The sequence below is a fragment of the Molothrus ater genome, chromosome 16 (assembly GCF_012460135.2).
Source record: "Molothrus ater isolate BHLD 08-10-18 breed brown headed cowbird chromosome 16, BPBGC_Mater_1.1, whole genome shotgun sequence".
NCBI classification, from domain to species: Eukaryota; Metazoa; Chordata; class Aves; order Passeriformes; family Icteridae; genus Molothrus; species Molothrus ater.
This window is the reverse complement of record NC_050493.2, coordinates 3,722,355-3,744,511: the sequence shown is the minus strand read 5'-3', so window position 1 is coordinate 3,744,511 and position 22,157 is coordinate 3,722,355. Positions and strand designations below refer to the sequence as shown.

Genomic DNA, 22,157 nt, shown 5'->3' with positions numbered 1-22,157 from the left:
GCAGGGATGTGAGGGAGAGGGAGCTGCAGGAGCCATCCCTGATTTGCATGGATGTAAGAGAAAGGGGGTTTTATCTTGCAGGCTCGTGCCTCCCTAGTGCTGTCAGGCTCTTGCTGTTCATGGCCCATCTCTGCTGACTGATGGGCTGCCTGCCTGTGTGTGATCATATCCTTCCTGACATGAAAGAAATAGAGGGAAAAGCTCATTTTATTATTCCCCCCACTGCTTGTTTTAACCACCTGTACACCCTTTCCAGAGGCAGTCTGACAGTTCTGTGAGGGCTTTACTTTGGGCCAGGCTCTCTCACTTCCTTGATGGATAATCTCAGTATGCAATCTGATAGCCTCTTCTAGGATTGTGTTTGCTAAGTAGAGCTGTGGAATTCAGCATAAGAAAAGCGTGTCGTTTTTGTTTGCAGGCTCTTTCACAGCACTGCTCTGTGGGATTGGCCATGGTTCTAATTACCCAGATCGTGTCTGCCCCATGAAATTCCCAGATTGCACATGGCTCACTCACGTGGGAAATCCAAACCCCCTTTAAAAGATTAGGGATCACAGCAACAGTGTGTTCACCACTGGAAGAGTTAGTGAGGAAGAGGATGAGGATGGCTCCTCAGTTCCAAAAGGGCACTGACAGGTAAACCTCTAGGTCTGTGTCCATGGAAAAGAGACTGCACTTCTAGTCCTTGTTCCATTTCAGTTTTCAGGAATTCAGTTTGCACTTTGTCATCTCCCCCTCCCTCCATCCCCACCTCCCCCCTGTATCTCTGCAGGTGCTGAAGATACCTGTGCCAACATTGGGAAGCTTCCCAGTGCTAAGCATAGAAGCTGGGGATGTTACGTTTGGGGATCATTTGCAGCTGCTTTGATTTATGTTTCTTCATTACTTTAATACCCTTAAAAAATTGATGTGGCAAAACACAGCTACTGTACTAAATGTGGTATACAGAGGAGAGCCAAGTGTTTGCCTACCCAGACAAGATGGCACAGAGTAAAACAACTGCAGGTTCTCATCCCAAAGTTCTCATCCTGACAGCTGTTCTCTTTCTCCTCTTCACCCTTTCTTCTCCACTAAAACAGGTTTTTCTATTTTTATATTTCTATTCTACATCTATTTTTGCATTTCTGGCCCGTCTTCCTCAGCATTCATGAAGGTCAGAGAGATGTTTTTCAAGTTCTTCTTCTGTTCACTTCCACTACATGAGGAGATGTTTCAATTCCTCTTATAAAGTTCTATGCAATTGTGTAAATCAACACATACATCCACATCCCTTGGAAAGGAGTATTTCCAACTAAAACCTGGCTTTTTGAGCTGTTTTAGCCTCCTCCCCCATCCAGTTGAACATCTCAACGATGGAGAGGCCAGATTGCTTTTGCTGAGACTCATTTCACATCTCAGGGCAGCAGTGGTGCCAAATTTCTGAGCAAGAGGGCAGGGGCACTCAGGCCCAATGCAGCAAATGGAGAATGTTGGAGGGGTTAAGACCCACATCCCTGGAATGTGGCTCTGCCTCTCTTAGTGCCTCTGAAACACATCTGAGTAACCACAGAGAGCTCAGCCCTTGGAAACGGCACCGACTTCCATCACGAGATGCAGCCCAGCCTAAAACAGGCAGAAATTAGTGGGAAGTGTGTTTTACATTCTAAATATAGCTTGTGCTGCTCTTCACAGTGGAAAGCAGCTTCGCAGTAGCTGGTTTTGAAGCACAACTGACTAATTGTTATGGAGCTAATCAGCATCCCTCACGCAGCATTCCTGATGGCACCAGGCTCTGCTGCTCGGGGAAGCTCTGATCCTCCCACTGCTCTCTCCCAGACTCTGTCAGAAAATGGCCAATAAACACTGAACATCCTTCTCTCATGCCACTTTTCCTTCATGCAAGGAGTAACTGCAGACATCTGCACATCCACCTTTTTGGTCATTCCCGGGAGGCACCATCCTCACATTTCTTCTCTAAGCCTGTACTGCAGGAAAACCCCACTTTGCCTGTTCTGCTGATCAGTCTCACTGCTTTATCTGGTGCCCTTCTGTTTGTTGTGTTGTGTTTGGCTTTAGAATCCACTAAACTATTGCTTATCTACACTGTGACTTGAAGGCAGTGGCTGCAGCTGAAGAAGCAGCAATCTCCATGTCACTGCAGGGATATAACTTCAATACAGTAAGGATGGTTTAGGTTAGGTATCAAAAAGAATAATATGAGATGTCTTTTTGTTAGTGTTCTATAATAGATATCCCTATTTTGTTTATTTTTATTTTTAAAGTATGGCTATTACACAAACCCCTATTTTAAGAGCTGTTAAAGTAGAAAGGTGCTGGCAGAGTTTGTGTGGGAATGGCAGCACAATCTGGAAAGAAGTCAGTGATTGAGATTACATGAAAATCTGACCAGCAAGCTGATCCCAGTGTGACCCAGGAGGATGATGTCTGAGTCCTCTCCAAATCCTTTTAGCCCTATTTTCCATGACTGTGTGTGCCAGGAATCAGTGTGTAAACTTTGGAAGCTCTGGTGTGCAAGATTTCACCATCAGCACACACTGAACTGAACACTGCTGTGCCTTCTCCCTTGTTGTTAATCACTAGGAGGGGAAAATTACAGCTGATACTCAGAACATGCTGCAACCACCCCTCCATTGTAATGAGGAGACAGATTAGAGGATTTTGGGGCCTGGAGCTGTGGCTTTGGTCTGTTTTTGCAGCACATTGTGCAGTGAGATTCTCTAGGTGCTAACACCAAAATGCAAACATATTGATTACCAGAGAAGAAAGGCAGGCATGTTCTCCAAGTCACGCTTTGAAGAATTTGGGGGAAACACTTGCTAGATAGAAAAGGATCAGTGGTCTTTACAAAACAGAAATTTGCTTGGGATTGTTTGGGATCAAGCTGATGGACAGAAAATCCTTCAGTCTCTTTCACTGCATTTTTCTCTTCAGTTTTGGCCTGAATCTTTTCTTAAATGGCATATGAGTATCAGGAAATCTTGTCCCAAACTTGTCTGTGAGTGTCCTGCCAGGGACGCTGCCACTGGAGAAACAATTAGAAAACCAGTAGAGGAGAAATCCTCTGCTCCCCAGAAACTGGAGCAGATCTAAGAGCAGTGAGGAATGCTTCACAAAACCAGTTATCAAGTTTGCCCAATGAATCACAAGGATTTGTAGCCTACCTGTACCACAGAGCATCATGGCGATTGTCACTGGGAAGAGGAATAGTAGCTCCATAATGATGGAAAGCTCTGGGTGCCACACAACCCAGAGAACAAATATCCCAAGTGAGTAAAGCTGAGGTGAACCTTCTGCAGAGCACAGAGCTCTGGAGCAGGGAGGCCACTGGGGATTTCAAGCACCTTCTCTTTAAAGGTTAGAAGCGTTTGCAAGCTCAAATTGCCTGCAGTGAGAGCAGAGGCTGCTCAGTGCAGCTGGGAAATGAGGGCAGTGATATGTTTAAATGTGGATTGAGATGTGTAACTTTATTTATGGGCTCATTTTGACACTCTCACCACGTTTCTGGATAGATTTGTTGTCTTTACGTGATCCTACCAACAGCAGCCAAGCCCACATTTATTGCTATTTGTTACTAATTACTACACAACCTGCTCAGTCTTTCTCCTTAGGTTTTGGCTGAGGGAGAGTTTCAAGGAGACAATCTCAAAGGTAAATTGAAATCAGATAAGAAAAGAAATGTTTACAAATATCTGCATGAGATTCCAAGGCAGGATACATGCGCAGAATTCAACTCCATGAGTACACAGATGTTTTTTTCAGGGAAAGTGAAATGCTTTCCACCTGCCAAGAGCTATGTTTGGACCCTCAGGGGTCTGTGTCGCTCCTGCTATAGTTGATAATGTCACTAACACCTAAAGCAATGTGAGGTATGTAGCTCTAACCTTGCTTTTTATGTATTTGAGATTTCAACAGCCGTGAAAAATCCCAAGCTCAGTAATCTTGAAGTGCATTCCTAGAAGGTAAAAAGCCTTTTGAATTCACCTTTAAAATGCACTTGCTTTTATTGGTACAGGCTATCCATATATTCAGGGAATGGTTTGGGGTTGCAAACAGGTGGGGTCTTCAGGGATGTGTTTCCTTCTTTTTGAAGTAGTTCACTTCACCCTTAATGGAACGTGCTCTTGCACAGAGCCACATCAAGCACCAGCCGCACTCTTCTGCTGTTCCTCGCTGTCAACAAGAAATCTGTGCTTAGAGCAGGGCGGACACATCAGCCTTTGAAAGTTGAACGGAGGGACAGACTCACAGGGCACAAAACCAAACAATTTGCATCTCGTGGAGGCTCTGGAGTAGTGAAGAGAAATGTCTTTTTCCACAATTTTATTTTTTTTCATTCCTCCCATCAAATGTTCCTCCGCCCTGCCAGCAGAAGTGCAGCTCCAGCAGCGAGTGTGTCGGTGCAGAGTTATCCCTGGCAGGTTTTAACCACTGTGTTTTTTAGATGTGCTGCATGAAGGGGTTGAGGAAAAGCAGTGTTTTTCTGGCAGTGGGTTGTACGCACCATCTCCTCTGATGGTTGCGTCTCAGAAGCGGTATTTGTTCCAGGCTGCCACATGGCATCCAAAGAAAAATGCTCTTCAATCCAAAGAAAGATGCTGCTTCAGACTCGAGTGTTGAGAGCACTGTGAGGCTGACAGCTCAGGACAGACAGTGGTGTCACTCCTTAGAAAGGAAATACACTGCTAAAGGGACCCATTTTCCTCTGTGATTGTACACATTCCTGTTTCCCTGAGCGTGTCATCCTGGCAGATCTCTGGGATGTGTTTTCAGCATTGCTCTCTGTGATCAGTTTGGCCTCATGCTATGGTTTGTGCTGTGAAATTCTCAAAATCTTGAGGTTTTTGGTCCCTAACAGCACTGCCTTGCACGGAGGGCATCCAGCCAAGCGACGAGCACAGAAGGTAGGGCAATAATTAGACAAGTGCACCCTTGTGACCAAGCTAGGGTTTACTGATGGTCACTGTCACCTCATGTATTCACCATCCAGCCAAAAAGAAAACAAAAAAACCCACAATAAATAAATAGTTTTAACCGAGCCCTGGGATAAAGGCTCTTTTCAATTTTACCTTTCACGTTTTAATTGTATAGCAATAATTTTGCAATAGAGTTGCCGATGGCAAACATGCAAAAGACATTAACTTTATTTATGTTTTGGATTATTAATGTGGCTGTTAAAATTCCTCCAGTTAGTTTTGATTGAATTGTTTTTTTGTGCGATTCTGTCATTTAATGGAGCGGTAAATAAGAATTTCTGATAATGAGCCCAAGCATCTGTCACAACAACCTGGCGCTGGTTATTAACATTTCCATTAACGGCAGGGTGGGCAGTGATAATATGGAAACCACACAGTTAGAACAAAATAAATAGTTGGTGTCAGGCTGAGTGGGTGTTAATTACTTTTTTATTTTATAACTCTGGGGGGAGGGAGTATTGGTAGAAAAGTGTGACTTATGAAGGTCATTCTCTCTTAAGAAAGAAGTCTCCAGAGGAGCAGCTAACCGGCGCTATCCAGTGCAAGCGGTGAATATTTTATCGCTTCTATTTATGGCCCAGAAAGGGGCAGAGAGAAAAGAGACAACTTTCTCAGGGGGTCTGGCAGAAGGCTATGGCACTGTGAACACAGAGAAAGGAGAAGTGGAGCCTTTGTCCGGCCTTTCTCTCCCCACTTCTGCAGTTTGAGCAGGACACGCTTCAGCACCTTTCCTGTGAACAGAACAGGAGCTGTTTTGTTAAAACCTGCTGGAGGCTTCAACTGCAGGTTGGGAGAACAGAGCGTCCTCAGTAGCTGCTGGGGAGGAAAATCCACCTGCACCAATTGGGATCCTGACAAAGGGAAGGGATGGAGTGACCCAGGTGCACTCAAAGATTGGTTTTGTAGCACAGCACAATGCAAAGAAGAAATGCCATCAGGAGCCAAAGAGGGCCAGTGTGTGCATGTGGAGGTGTAACAGAGTGGAGCTAACAAAAAGTCATAGTAGCAAACTAAAAGTCATTCTGTCATATATAAAATAATAGTGCATTGATTAACAGCTGTCTGGGTTTGGAGGTAATTTTAGGCAGTATTTTAGCCCAAAGTCTTGCTGCTGAGTGGCATTTGGGCTGATGGTGGCAGGGGCTGCCTTGCTCAACAGGAACAGTTGATCAGGAGCACTGTCCACTGCCAAAGGTGAGCCCAAACTATCAGCGAACCAAGGCAACATTTTCCTTTCTTTTTCAAAGCTGCTGGCAGGATTGAGTTGATTCAGTGTCTAAGGCAGCCTGTGTGGAGCAGAGCACAGCCACGTCCCGAGGCTCAGCTGCTCCTCACTCCTCTTGTGCCGAGACATCCCAATGACACAGATACCCCAGGGCTGGCTCATTGCTGACTTGTGGCATAAACAGAGCCTGTCCTGGGTGCTCCTGCAAATTAAAAACCTGGCTATGAGCTAATTCTGCTTGTCACTGTTAATTCTTCTGTCCTCCTTCCTCCCTAGCACCGGCGCTGGCCCCACAGAACATCCAAGTCCACTCCCTTTCCGCGAGCCAGCTGGAGCTCACCTGGGACCCCCCTCCTGCTGACAGCCAGAACGGGAACATCCAAGGCTACAAGGCAATCCTCCCATTTCTACTGTTTTCATTTATCTCGCTTGGCATTGCTATTTACTTGTGAGAGAGCTCTACAAAGTGCTGTCGCCCTTGCCGCATAAGGCAAATTAGAGCAGTGCTCAGGCTGCAGCAGGGAACAGCAGCAAATCCCAAAACCAGAAGAAAGAGAATGAGATTGGGAGGGAGGAGGAGAGAAAAGGGAGAGTGTGTCATTATTTATGGAGAAGGAGAGTGTGGGGGAAACAGGGGATGCAGATAAGGAGGCAGCTCCACTTATGCAGGCAACAGATCAGCTGCAAAAAGCAACACAGCTACACAAGAGCTGGGGGCAAGAAATGTATTGAAGAAAATTAACTAAGCTTTCCCTCCATCAAATGCTACAAGCCTTTAGGAAGAGCAGAACTTTCTCCCAGCTGGAAGCCTGAGCCAGGTCAGATTTTGGAAGCGTTGCTTCATTTCCTTAACTTTAACAAAATTAAATCAGAGTATTAATTGCGTTTGGTTTGCAGGAGATGAGCACGTTGCAGAGACACGCTGCTCAGCATCTCCAGCATGAGAATGGACCCTCAGAGAGTGGGAATGGGCAAGTCTACAAACACTGGAGCTTGGCTTGGGTTCAGTGTCTGGCTCTGCCTCTCTCCATGAATTTAGATCCATAAGTGAAGGAAAGCCAAGCCAATGAGAATAATCTGGCATCCCTTCTTGGCAGTAACAAGCATCCTTATATATCAATCCCTGTCCTTTCCCTTTTGTACGTATATAGATGGCTTCAGCAGCTTGGCTTGGAGAGCCAAGGTGGAGTCTTGCCTTGGCTTGTTCTCCCAGCTCTCTGGCTTGCTTTGGCCTGTTGTAATGCTCTCACTGCCAGGCCTGTCCAATAAGTAGGGCTGGCACCAATTTCCCGCTTGGAAACAACTTCTCCAAAGGCTGATTTTATAGCATCAGGGTAAAAATTATGTAATGGAAGAAAGGGGAAAAGCACCTCAAGGAACTTTAGGGAGAATCTTTGTTACCCTCTTCAGGAGGGCATTTTCCTGGCTGTGCTGTGAACACCAGTGGTGTGAGTGCTGTGTGTGGGCAGAGGGGAGTTATGGACCATCAGGGTGTGTCAGGATGCCAGTGCTGACAGGCAGCTTGCATTGCAGGGAGTGTTTAAACTGACCTCTCCTCAGGGAACCCTGGCAGCTCATACCTGCTGTCATTAAGCCATATTCTTCAGCCTTTGCTCTGTTTTTGAGTGATGTACTCAGCTATGTGGTCATTTGACTCAGAGGAATTTGCTAAGGAAAGATTTGGCGTGTGCTGAAAAACCTGAGTATCCCACCTAACGGAGGAGTGCAGGACAAGACTATGCTGCAATGGCCAAATATTTTCTAGGTGTAGGATATAGTACAACACAGGACAGGATGAAAGGAATGCCCTCCAGTTGTGCCAGGGGAGGTTCCAATTAAATATTAGGAAAAATATCTTCACAGAAAGTTTGGTCAGCATGGGAGCAGGCTGCCCAGGGAGGTGGTAGAATCACAGAGCCTTGAAGTGTTCCGAACGCCAGTGGATGTGGGACTTGGGAACGCGGTTTAGTGGCAAACCTGGGGGTTGATGGTTGGACTCATGATCTTAGCAGACTTTTCCAACCTTAATTGTTGCAGTTCATTTGAGGGTTCCCAGGGAGTCCCAGGGGTGGCCCCTAAGCTGTATTTCACTGGTAGCAGCAGGCAGGCAAGGAGACTCCACACGGCTTCTGGGGGTGCTCATTAGATGAGGGTTTATTGGGGGTCCCACCTCCAGAAGCAGCATGGTTTCTGAGGGGGAAGGGGGGGAGAGAGGGAGAGCCTAGGGAGAAAAGGGCCAAGAAGATCTGGTCTCCCTGGCATAGCTTAACAGGGAGATTCAAAGTGGGCACAGAATAAGACTTGGGCCAATGGGATTACAGATCCATGATACTTCAGGGGAGCATCACAGGCTTGGGATAAACCGTACATTTTCGAGGGGTGAGACAGAGCAAACCATTTAAATAAAATGTAACCCCACACTTAATAATGCTGGGATCCTGTCTCGCTGCCCCAACAGATCTATTACTGGGAGAGCGACGCCCTGAACGACACGGAGAAGGTGAAGGTGCTTTTCCTGCCGGAAAACAGCGTGCGGCTCAAGAACCTGACGAGCCACACGCGGTACCTGGTCTGCATCTCCGCCTTCAACGCGGCCGGGGACGGCCCCCGCAGCAGCCCCGCCACGGGCAGGACGCACCAGGCGGGTACGGGACCGAGTCCTGCTCACCTGGGCACAGCCAGGGGGAATGGGGCACGCAGCAGGGAACTGCTCTTTGGATTTGTAGGAAGAGTAGGCCTAGGTTAAGGTCTGCTAAGGAGAACAGAAGGGGCGGCGGGGTTCAGATTGAGATTGCTAGAAGTAAGGCTAGTATTGGGGTTGCGATAAATAAGGTTGGGGAGGATGTTGATGGTCAAATAGGTTCTTTGATAAATAGTTTTACTCCATCTGCTAGAGGTTGTAGGAGCCTGAATGGGCCAACAATGTTTGGGCCCTTTCAGCCTTGTATATAGCTTAGGATTTTGCGCTCTACTAGTGTGAGGAAGGCTACTGCAATTAAGATTGGGAGGGCATAGGAGAGGGCTATGATGAGGTTGATTAAGAGAGGGTAGTTAGTGATTTGATTTGGACCTCTGAGTTAATGGACTTAAGCCTTTTGCATTTTCTGAGCTCTGCCATGCTAGCTGGTCCTTTTCTTGGATGTGGTGTGGTGTGACAGCCTTTTGTAATTTAGTTGTTTCATTACTTAAAGCGAAGGCTTGCTTGTGGCATTGGCCTCACTATTCCCATCCTTCCGTACTGGGAAGAGTTCATCATAGATAGAAACTGACCTGGATTGCTCTGGTCTGAATTCAGAAGTCTTGAAAGTGGGGAAAAAAAAAAAGTATAAAATAAGTGGAGTGTGAGGGAAGGGAGTGATAGAGCTGAAATGCAAACAAAGTGGCAGAAGGGCCAGTCCCTAAACTAAGCTGGTCCAGAAGGAAATAGTCTGGCTTTGTTTCTGGTGTCTGCTGCCACGCCTGGAAACCAGAAGGAGTTCATCCCCAGAGCCTGGAAGTTGCCCTGATGGTCCTGTGAAACAATTAGCATGGTTTTTAGAATTCCTCCTTATTATTTTTTTTTTTTTAAGCTGGATCAGCAGCCTCCCAGTCAGGCTGAGCAGTCCCTGTGCTGGATGTGCTGGCAGTGCTGTGGCACAGGGTGATGGCAATGCCCTTGGTGGTGGCTGTGAAGAGGAGATGGCTCCCATTGCACCCTTCTGAGAGAACTCCTCTTCCATGCCCTCTCTCCTTATTTGCTCTGGAGGTTGAGCTTTGCAGCTGACTGACTGTATTTTTAGGACAGGCTGTGTTTGTGACTGATTACAAGACATTTGGATACAACTGACAAATCCCATTCTCAGCTTGTTTCCTTTAGATTTAGGCTGGGCAAATAAAGCAATTTTTTATAATATATATGTATATTAGATTGAGTGCTGCTGCTGCAATTCAATCTGTGTGCAATCCTTTCAGCACCCAGTGCTCCCAGCTTCCTGGCCTTCTCTGAAATCACCTGCACAACCCTCAACGTGTCTTGGGGCGAGCCAACAGCAGCAAATGGAGTCCTGCAGGGTTATCGAGTTGTCTACGAGCCTCTGGCTCCTGTCCAGGGTAAGAAAGATCTCTGATCATACATATTCATGGGAAATGACACAATGGTGCTGTAGCACCTTTCATCTCTGCCCAATTTCCTACTTGCTCTCTGCCATTTTCTAAGAGAAGCCAGGTGGCAAAGGGTAAATAAAACAATTCCACTTTTGCCAAAATGCTTCAGTGAGCCATAATATTGTGGAATATAGCTTTTGTCTTGTCTTCTCTCATTTTCTTGCACAAACTATAGTCTGTGTGATTTGAAAAGTCATTTTACAGCCTTCATTACCTGGTCTGGGCGAAGAGGAAGCTCAGCCTGGGAGTGCCTGATTGTCTCCACGCTTTGCCTTTGAAACTGCTGAGTAGGCTCCATCCCAGAATAGTTGTCAGGCACATTTGTGTTGCTTATCACATCATGTGTCACTTCTGTTATCACAGAGACTGCCCAGGCATCAAATGTGCCGGTCATCACTGGCAGCACCTCTGCTGTGACAGGCAGGATAACAGGACAGAGATGTGGTTGTGTCTCTTCACACGGAGTTTTCAGGCAGCATTTTTAACCCAGAGTTCAGTTAAACCACAACAATGTGCCGGCCACAAACATTTCATTAATTTGCCAGAAAAGCAACAGAGAAGGATTTGGCAGTTTCTCTGAAAACAAATGTAAATTCATTCCAAAGGTGAATTAGAAAAGATGACATAGTTTGTGGATGGGCTTATTAATATTTTTATATTCCTGGTAGATTGCCAATAGTTCAATAGGATGTCCAGCTTTGGCAGCATGACAGCAGGGAGAGTAATTTCAGCCATTGCCAATCCATTTTAAACTCTTTTCCAAAGAAATAAGGATATCAATCACTTGTATTTGCTTCTCCTGTAAGGAATAATGATCTATATTGTCTGAATATCCATGTCTCATGCACAGAGAAAGTTAAACTCAGGATTGAAAACACCAGAATAAAAGCACTGTCAGCCTTTATGGCTGGCAGGTCTGAGCACAAAGAGCTAATACAGGAAGCATTTCTAATTCTGACCAAGAAATGTGCACAGGGTATGCAGGAGATTCAGGCTGGTTGGGCATTTCCTCCCTTTTCTTCATTCCTACACAATGTTCAAGAATACATTTTTCCCCCCTAAAAATATGGAAGTGTCAGATCATGTTTTCTGTGCATGTATTTGACTTAACATCCTTCAGAACCTTTGTAGCCTTTTCCTCTCTTCCCCACCTCTGTCTGTGCTGCCCCTGACTCCAGCTTGTCTCTCCTTCCCCTCTGGAGGATTTCTGATGTGAGCAGGAAGGTTGTGGAGGGCTCTTCCTCAAATGCAAAATATTTGCCCAAATTTATTTTCCAGTCTTTACCCACCATTTGCTCTTGTGCCAACACTTTTCTTTCAGCAAACATATTTATTCTCCTGCCATGGAAAAGAATCCCTTCCTTGATGCTGTCATTTTCACAGATTCACAAATATTCCAAGTTGGGAGGGACCCACATGGATCATCAAGTCCAGCTGAAGTAAATGGCCCATATGGGACCAGAACCCAAATTCCTCCATGTGAGCATTGCAGTGCACCCACCTGGATGGGCTGGACCCTCTTTCGAAGCTTTTCTCATTCATATTTTGACTTTCCACCCATTCTTGATTTTTGGCTGAGCATCCTCCCATGGTGACACCTTTTGCCTTCCCGCTCACCAGCCACCACTCACCTGCCCATTTTCCCAAGCTTTCCAGCAGCAATCTGTTCTTTAGCACAGTCTTATCCCTGCTTGACCTTTTATTGTTTAAGCTTTACACTGTTATGTTTTACACAATAATAGACAACAAGATTGCCCCAGAGCCTTTTTCAACAGTTTTTTGGTTTGGTTTTTTTTTTTTTTCTTTTTGGAACACAGCTTGAAAATGACAAATGCCTCCTGATTTGTGTCAGAGAAATGAAATAGTTCACCTGTGGAAGGAGGGAGCACTTTTACTGCATCCTTGTTAGCCAAGGAAAGATTCCCTGAGTTATAAATTGTATCTGGAAGAAAACTTTGAACAGAAATTGCTTGGACATTACTCTTTATTTAAGTGATTAAAACTGAAAGTATCATCTTGATTTGCATAAAATTAGCATCTGGATTGAAAACCTCTTCCTTCTGCATTTTTTGGAAAGATAAACTAGTGAGCAGCCATTTCTAGTAGGAAAAACTCCTACTTCCTATCTTACCTTCTTGGCTTGAAATGTGTCATGTACATATACAGACCCAAAAAAAAACCACCAGAAAGAATCTCTAAATTTGAAATTTTTATTCCATAAAATCTTTTATAAATCACATCCTTTCCATTGGCTTACTTCTGGAAAATATCAGTGAAAGCCAGATTTTTTTGTTTTCAAACCAGTCATTGCCCCTCTGTCCTTTGTGCAGCATTGAGAGCCTAAAGGTGAAACTGGCTATGAACCTTGGTGAAGGGAACAACTGATTTTAACTGATCCCTGTAAGAAAAGTCCTGAGAGAGTGAGAAGAGTGAAACACAAGTCACAGCTCCAGCCTTGTTTAAGCTCACAGTGCTTTGGTTGCATCCCCTGTTGCCATGGCATTTGGAGCCCCCAGGTCCTGGTGAGCTGCACATCCTTCACTCTGCATCCACATGGGGATGGTGGATATGGCAGGATGAGATGAATGGAACACACCTGGCCCTTGTTCCTCCTCCAGACCATGCTGGAGGTTATTTGGGGAAGCAGCGACAGAGAAATGCTTGCCTGGGAAGCAATCTGGAATGTGCACTCCTCTTCGTTTACCTCCTCCTTTCTTCCCAGAATAATTACTGAGGTTACATGTAGTCTCTTGGTAATTTCCCAGATGTGTTGTAAGGTTTTTTCCTTGTCAGTACCCACTTATCAAGCTTAAACTCTAATTATACTTATCAGTGCTGAAAATTGCCTATTATCACTACTTAAACTCCTGCTAATTGTAAGAAATACTTCCTTAGCAAACTGTTAGATGATTTTACTTACCATCTAGATGTAATAAGCTCCACTTGATTTCTATTTTTTCATTGAAACTCCCTCTTATTTTTTTTTACCTGGGTGGCTGTTGCAGGGGTGAGCAAGGTGGTGACTGTGGACATCAAGGGGAACTGGCAGCGCTGGCTGAAGGTGCGGGATCTCACCAAGGGCGTGACCTATTTATTCCGAGTGCAAGCCCGAACCATCACCTACGGACCAGAACTGCAAGCCAACATCACAGCTGGGCCAGCAGAAGGTGAGGGGGACTATAAAAACAAATCACAAGTCACAGATCACTTCTACAAACACAGGGCACCAGCAGGGAATGGTGCACTCAGGGCTTCATGTGAATTTCCAGCTCCAAGGAGAAGCTGAGTCATGGGATGTGATTCAGTGCATTTCACAACTGCCATGAAAAACGTTTCCTTTTTTCCTGGAACCTAAAAGTTTCATGTGAATAAACAAAACACTGTAAATAAATCATAATGCAAACAGGCCAGCCATGGATTTCCAAGCTGCAGTCTGACAGCACAGTGCGTAATTCTGACTGTACTGCTCTGTAGTGGGAGGCAGAGCTGGAGTAGCTGCTGAAACCAGCAGAGGTTCCTGGATGCAAAACCAGAAAGAATTGACAATTGTTCTTTCCTGACACGTTGGCTTATGCAGAGGGAGAGATCTGTGGATTTTCTGCTGTGTCAAGAGCAGCTGTAGGGCAGCATTCCCTGCTTAGTTCGGTGCCTGTACCCAGAGCTGGTTCTCTTATTTGATCAGCGACTTTGATAAACAAATAATCCAACAAGGTAAATGCCCTCCAATGATACCAACCTGTCAGGTAAGTCACAGAGCATCGGTGCAGTGGCCACAGCTCTGTTTGTTTCCCACTTCCAGTCTAACTCTCACACCACACCACAGACCAAGTGTAGATAAGGAATCCTTTCTAACATGGCCATGGCATTTTCCCAAGCCAGTGGGCAGTGCCTGTCCCCATGAATCTCTCCATAAACCTCACAGGCTGGTTTCACCTCTGAAATGAGAAATAGCAGCAGCAATGGATAAAATGAGAGTCCTTTTTCTCTTGCCTTCTTAACACAGAAGGTGTAAACCCCCCCTTATTCTTGGGGTTAATCCCTATAGAGCCACTTCGATGATCCTAGTGGGTCCCTTCCAACTCAGAATATTCTATGATCCTGTGACCTGTAAAACCCATTGATATGTCACTTCTGGTACTGGAGCTAGTGAGAAAATCAGGTCAGTAACCCATAGAGCTGGTTTACATTGCATATTTGTTGGCCAACACTGCAAGATAATTTTCCCCCTCTTTCAGCAGAAGCAATTCATACTGCAGTTTAATGCCAGCTTGATTTGCTGCTCTCTTTTCCTCCTTCAGGGTCTCCTGGCTCCCCTCAGGAAATCCTGGTGACAAAATCTGCTTCTGGGCTGACACTGCAATGGACTGAAGGAGATTCAGGAGAAAAACCCACAACTGGCTACATTATAGAGGCACGACCCTCAGGTAAGCCCCAGGAAATGCAGGGGTTTGATGTCATCAGTTCCCTTCCTTCAGCCCCTGCTAAGTGGAGAAGTTGGTTGTTTGTCATCCCAGTAAGGAAATGGGATTTTGTGAGAGGATGTGTTTCCAGCCAGTATTAAGATGTTACTGGTTTATTATGCAGTTTAGCATATTTTCTCCTCTTTAGGAGTAGTCACAGAAAATTACCCCGACTGCTCTAGCTTTCACTGTGCTACATCACTGGAAAATCATCCAACAGATGAACTAATATAGTTAATAATTAAAACTCATTTAAATGCTTACAGCATCTTTCAGGAGCAAGGACTAATAAGTATTTGCTAGCTGTATTTTGAGGACCACAGATAGAAATCTGTCTCCTTCTGCAGCAGAGCACAGCAGCTAATTACTGTTTCAATGTTAATAATAGGGCCAGGGCTTCAGCAGCACATACACATTTCTTCCCCTATTTGTTCTGCAGGGAGAGCACTGCAGAACAGGGGGAAGGAATCCCCCATCACCACAGTTTTTCTTGGTGCTTTCCCCAGAGCTCCTTTGCTTTTGGGATTTGCATCTCAGTGAAGCTGTTCTCTGCTCTTTTTCCAGAATGTTCCCCCACTTGGACAAGGTAATTTTAAAAGTCAGTGTGTGCTCCAGCCTGATTGCAACTTGGTACCCCTTGCAAATTCAAAAAGCACAGATTTCCTGGGAACTAAGTCATTGAGGAAAGCCAGTGAGTGCTGCCAGGCCTCTGTGTTATCTCCCTTGATAACTTCCCTCCACTCTGACAGGGGATGTTGATAACCTCTCTCTGGGTGCAGTTTCCAGCTGGTGATACCTCCACCAGCTCCTTGTTCCACACAGGCCGTGTTTGAAGGTCACCAAGTCAAAAGCTTTGCTGAAGTCAGGATATATGATGTCTGCTCTTTCTCCTCTATTGACAAGGTCTGCTACTCTGTCACAGAAGGAAATTAGACATGATCTATACTTGACATAACCATCTTGGCTACTGGTTCTTTCTTTTTCACTTCTAGGTGCTTGCACATTGCTTGATTATATATTGATTAAATGAATGCTTATCTTTTGATTACAGAGAAGTTTGTTTGTGTCTTGAATGTGAGGTTGCATTTAAAACCAATGACTTTAATTACATTTAACCAGACCAGTAAGAAAATTATTGAGGTCATCTCTGAAGATGCAGATTTCCATACCTACATCTGACAGAATTTGCTCTGTTTTGAGGCTCTGCTCTGATCCTAAAAATTATTTCTTATTTCTGTCATTTAATTTGACAATTGCTTTCAAAATAAAAGCAAGGGAAATACATACCTTCTCAAAGCACTGGGGTTTCCCAGAGTGATCAAATTTGCTTTCAATTAGAGGCATGACACTGCTGTGCTTCTATTTCACCTACATCAGCTTTTTGAGTTCTGTCCTTATTTTGTCAGAGGTAGAAAATATTTTCTTATTTGAACAGCATTCTTAGCAAGTTAAATCAAACCTGTTCATTTAAAATCACTTACCAGCTTACATTTCCCCCAGACAGGTTTTCTGTGAGTCAGAGTGTTTCAGGGGGAGACCTGCAGCCCATGTACAGGTTGTCTGCAAGTTGGAAATCCAGCTCATGCAAGTAGTGACATTGGGAAATCATCCCCTCACCTCCCCGTTGGATATGAACAAACATTTCACAGCTCATGGCTAAGGGTGTAGGATTTGGGGCCCACTCCTTTTGAGTAGGAAGAAAATAGTCCCTCCAAGGCAGGTCTGAGCTGCATTAACCCTGGGTCACTTCTGCTGGCCCCACTCCACTGATCCTGGAAATGCACACAAGAGGTCTTATTCTCCCGCTCTTGCAACCTGACTGTTGAGGCATTTAATTCCTCTTCAGATTATTTTAATCCTATTCATGCTGCTGTAGCAAATGAACTAGGCATTTGTATGCTGGATTCTCATCCTTGGTTCTGGTTGCAGCTGTGGGAAGCGTGAAATGTGATCCAGGAGAGGAGACAGACTAATTGGAGGATTTGCTTATTCCACCCAAGCCTCGGCTTCCTCTCTGTGCTGCTTTTCTTCCTCATCTCTGCACAGAAGAGTCTGAAATCTGAATTACGAGCTTAACAAAAGCAGGGAACTAATTCTTCCTCTCAGGGCTGGTCATTCAGAGCAGCTCCTGTTTTAATATCATTGTAAGAATTTGCTTTTGCATGTTAATTTATACAGGCAGTAGAGTGCGGCTTGGAGCAACCTTTGTTTTTAAGGAGGAGTTGTTCCAAGAGAAGAGCAGATGACTTGTGCTCTTCACATAAAATGAAGAAAGGAAAATATATTTATCCTTCTGAGGTCAAAAAGGGGGCGTTGAGCAGACAGATGAGAAGCTTTAGCTTGTTGCCAATATTTAAATGCAATACCACTACCTTAGTGTTTCACATCTCAAGTGTCATCTGTTATAGGCCTCATTACCCCAAACGTTAAATGCTGTATCATCTCATTTTCCCTGCTGTAGCTCCCTGCCAAGACTCTTCCATCAGAGTGGGAGGATGGCTTTATGTCAGAAATGGCAAACCCTACTCCTTTTTGTCACTTCCCTTTGAATTTTTCGGAGCCCTGCTGTGTCTCCCAGGGCTCCTCTGCCCTGCTGGGTTTAGCAATGGTGGCAGCAGGCAGCTGAGACTGCTCATTTGATTTCCCTGTTTCTCTGCTGGCTTTATGGAAGGTGACCAGGCTCAGTACCTCCTCTGCATTTTGAGTACACTCACACACAGGGATGAAGCAGGCAAGCCAATATTTTTTTCCGGAGTGATCTGTGCTAGAGGAAGACATTACAGAAACAGAAGAGTTTTTCTTTTCCTTCAACTTCTCTGTCCTTAGAGAAATGGATTCCAGTTTAGCTCCCTGTGAATTACAAGAAATGCAATTAAGCAGGCTCTGTCTCTGCCACTGTAAGTGCTCCCCAGACATCAGCTGGGCTGGCTGAGGAATGGGGAATAGATTGTGCCCTCAGCTTTTATATACAGAGCAAAAGACAAATGGCACAGTGATGTTAAGGTTGCCAGTGCTGCTGGGAGGAATGGAGAAGCTGGCTTCACCCCTCTTTTCCCAGCTCCAGGTCCCACCCAAAGGTTCTGTCACTGTGCTTTAGTGGTGGGCATGTGGCCTGTGCATTCCCAGCAGTGTCACCCAGAGCTGCCTTCCCAGGGACCCCCGTCTGCAAGGGAGGTGTTTGTGAAACACCCTGGGCATCCACAGGCCAGCAGTGCCCCTGGATGTGGAGCTGCCCCATGAGACCTCCAGCCATGGATCAGCCTGTGCAGAGCAGCTGTGTAGATGTCGGGTCCATCTGCCTCACAGAACCATTTAGATTGGAAAAGACCCTCAAGGTCATCAAGTCCAACCATAAACCAAACTCTGCCACGTCCCCCACTAAACCACATCCATAAGTGACACATCTTCCTGGCTTCTGTCACCTCAGAAAGAGCCTCCCTGACCCAGGACAAGTAGAGGGAGATTTCCTTTTCTGCTTCCTCTCCCCACCACAATTTTGGACTTTGTGTGCTTTTGCCAAGCAGGGGATGATGTCAGGCAACTGGAAGAGTATTGCACCCAGATGGAATGGTCTGGATGGGAAGGCACCTTAAAGATCAGCCAGTTCCATCCCCCTGCCATGAGCAGGGACACTTGCTATTAGACCTCGTTGCTCCAAGCCCCATCCGACCTGGCCTTGGACACTTTCAGGGGATGGATGAGGCAGCCACAGCTTCTCTGGACAACCTGTACCAGGGCCTCCCCATCCTCACAGGGAGGCATTTCTCCCTGATATCCCACCTATCCCTGTCCTCTGGCAGTTTGAAGCCATTCCCCTTTGTCCTGTCGCTCCATGCCCTTGTAAAAAGTCCCTCTCCAGCTTTCAAGATGATGAGTTCCAAGAAGGCAACAGACATGTAGGGAAAGAACCCATCTACTTGGAGCGGGAATTGTCTACCTCATAAATGCTGGGTTCTGCTTCCCACGCCCTGAGGGCAGCTCTCACTTCAGTTTCCTTTCTGGTGTCTTGAGTAGTGTTTTTCTGTTTTCTTCCTTTTCTATTTATTTTTAACCAAATGAGGGAGCGCAGTGTCAAACATGGACACGAACCAGCAGAAGTCAGTAAATTCAAAGTGAAGGGTGCAGCTGCATCCCCAGCATCTGCCATGGGGCCTTTTTCGCTTCTGCTGCCGAGCGACACACCGGGGCTGACAGTTTGTCAGCCTTCACTTCCCATTCTTGTCCTTCCACTGCTTTGCATGATAATCCAGCCCTTTGCCTCTGACAAACACAGCCACGTTTTAATTGTGTCCTCTGTAGGAGGAACACCAGTGGCTTTCAGCCGGGCCTTAACTCTCAGCAGCTTCTCCCCTCATAAACCTTCTAATGTGTGATTAGGAGGGAGCTTTATGGCGCAGCTCTCCTGCTCTGAGAGGGGATGGCTGGTGTTTAAAACCCAAATAACTGACAGCTCTCCATGTCTTGGGCTGTCAGTGGCTGGATTTAGTGGAGCTGGGAGCCTCCCTTGCTGAGTGACAGCTTTATTTAGTGTGGAGACCCTGATTAATGGCCTGTGATGCTGGGCTGGCCCACGGGAGCAGAGCAGCTCCTCTCCAATGTGGGTTGGACACGGCGTTAGGGCAGAGGTGGCTTCACCTTCCCCTGTCACTCAGATCCTCTCCCCGTGCCTGAGCTTCAAGCTCAGATGGGACAGAGGCATCGAGGCTGGGAGGTGAGGAGCAAATCTCCCATCAGCAGGAGTCAGGATGGGGCAGGGCTGGGGAAAACTGACAGAAACAAGGAGCAAAGGAAAATCTTTCTTTTCTTGAGGAGTGCTTGCTTTTCCATCACATGCTTAAGAGGCTGAGTGCCCAGTGAAAGGCTGTGGGGACTGAAGATGGGGACTGATGTGACTGAAAAGAAAAAGCAAAGGCAGCCTCCCTGGGGATGTGCCTCTAAGCCCTGCACCTGAGCCCTGTTTAGTGTTGCAAATTTGCTCTTCTCGGTGGTTTCTAAGAGTTAATACCCAGCTGATGTCCCAGCCATGGCATGAGCACCTTTCCTCCCCAGACTGAGCAGAAAATGCTGTGTATGGTGCACTAATGATTTTCCACTGAACTGAAAGGCCAGTCTTTGCTGTCACAGGTGACCTTCTAATGAATTCTCTTTCAGCTGAGCTTCTAACATTTAGAGCATACCTGGTTTTGAGGTTTTGAGGATGGGGGAGAGATGCACTGAAGGAAGTCACAAGTGTGTGTTCAATATTTAATCTCAAAGTTCAGTACTGGAATAAAGGGATTTTTTTTAGTTCGGATAGATCTGATTGTGATCATTGTTTACAAAGAGGGGTCTGGATGTTCCAGATGGATATGAGATAAATTAATTGAGGCTCTGGAATTAAAAATCTTGCTGGCCAGGGCTTGGGAAGCCCTGACCCCAGTGCTTAGGGGTCAGCAGTGGGGAAGATGTAGGACATCTGTCCACTGTGGCTGCATCAGCACCTCTCTGGAACCCCAGGGATAATGAGCTGGGTCCCATTTTAGAATCATTAAGGTTGGAAAAGACCTCCAGGATCATTGAGTCCAACCATTAACTCAGCACTGACAGACCCACCCCAGGGGAAAAAAACCAAAGTTTTGACAAAGATTCTTTCAGTGAATGAAAGGGAGATGGGCCAGTGACTATGTGGCCACCAGCCAGAGCATCTCTGAGTCCCTGTGAGACAGAAATACCTCTGAAGAAACATCCACCAGCTTCCTTTGCTGCCCCGCACCATCACCCCCATAGCCACGGGGACAGAGAGGAGGAAATGCCATGCTGACGTCTCAGGGGTGGTTTTCCCAACTTACTGCTTCACAAAGCACTTAAATTTACACTTCTTGGTCTGCTGGGTTTTCTGCACTGTGCACCCTGATAGGTTTGAGAGAATGAGTGAGAAAGTGTGTGTCTGAACAGTTGTGTTTGTTGTAATGAGTGCTGAACATTCACTTTTATTGTTGCTTTTTCTTCCCCTATTTAAGTGGCTTTGAATGCAAACAAATTGCTTTTCAGACAATTCACAATAGGCTCAAATTCTCTTATTGCTGTTTACAAATGTGTTTATGAAAGCTTAGGCAATTCTAGCAAATATGGCAATATTTTATAGTCGTGAGATGCATCTTCTGAGTATTGGTGGCTGCAACAATCCAACTTTGAAAATGCATCCCTCACTCCACCCTCTTCAGAGAAACTAAATCCCAAACTCCTCTTTTTATTACATTGTAACTTTATGTGGTAAAATAATCTCAGCTTCTATTGCCCTGTAAAAGGGAAGTCAATATTTTATCTCTTGTTTTACAGCCATTGTAATACCCAGCTAATACATAACAATGGTACATTATGATAACTTCATTATAGTCTGATCATGCTGGTGAATAATGTATTGGTCCGAGTTTTAAGCATGGCAGGAAAATTACCTATTTTTATTGGTTTTTTTGGTGTTTCTCAAATGCAGCTGGAACAATAACAATCCAGCCTGCTTTTTGCATCTGCTGAGACTGCCAATCCTCATGACCAGAAAAGCTGTAGTTTGGGGCTGTTACTCATTGTGTGTGTCACCAGACGTGCAGCGTGGTGCAAATCACCCAGCCAATATTTACTGGTGCCAAAGCTAAAACATTCACATGGAAATGCACCTGCAGTGTTAATCAATCCATCTTTGCTGCTATTCCCTGTGGCACAGGAGCAGGCTGAGGGCCAGATCTTGCTGTTACACCAGCACAATTCTGGAATCGCTGCAGTGACTCCAATTAGGTTACACTCAGGTAAAGGCAAAGCAAATGAGAACAGATCCCTGCCTCACACTGCAGCAGCAGAACGAGTCACAGAGGGTAACAGTGCTGGCTCCTGCTTTATTGTTACCTTGATAACACCTCGAGCCACAGAAGTCCTGCTGCTGCTGAGCCACGCAGTGCAGAGGGCTGGCTTTCAAAGCAGGCAGCTCCCACACTGAAGTCATGTCTATGGAGAGGTTATCATCCTATTCCCACTGCTGTGGGACATGGAGAGAAAAATAGATATTGTTGGAACAGCTTTGATAGCTAAAAGTAAAAGCCCAATGGGATGCTTGTGAGGTCAGGTCTGTGAGAGCTACACTGGGTAGGTGAGCTGAGGGCTTGGCCCCACGTGTAGACAGAGACTCCATTTTCTCAGCAGAAATGCTGGGCACCAATTTTTACTGGGAAATTAATCAGTCAGGTTAATGTCTGATTCCTGCCCTCAAAATTTCTGAGTGGTATTTTAAATTATAGTTGGTTTTGTTGCTGCTGGTACTAGCATCCATCTCATTGAAAGTTCATTCCATTGTAGTCAAGTGAATGTGAGGTTACAGGTGTGGAT

At 45.6% G+C, this 22,157-nt stretch overlaps 1 protein-coding gene across 1 annotated transcript in view; it reads left to right on the top strand.

The window, feature by feature from the left end:
- The window catches only part of SDK1 (sidekick cell adhesion molecule 1), a 382,295-nt gene that overhangs the window by 347,066 nt on the left and 13,072 nt on the right, over positions 1-22,157 (top strand). The window contains 5 exon segments of the mRNA XM_036392619.2: positions 6,475-6,590; positions 8,657-8,843; positions 10,150-10,287; positions 13,347-13,508; positions 14,640-14,765. Of these exon segments, the coding sequence (XP_036248512.1) occupies positions 6,475-6,590; positions 8,657-8,843; positions 10,150-10,287; positions 13,347-13,508; positions 14,640-14,765 (729 nt within the window).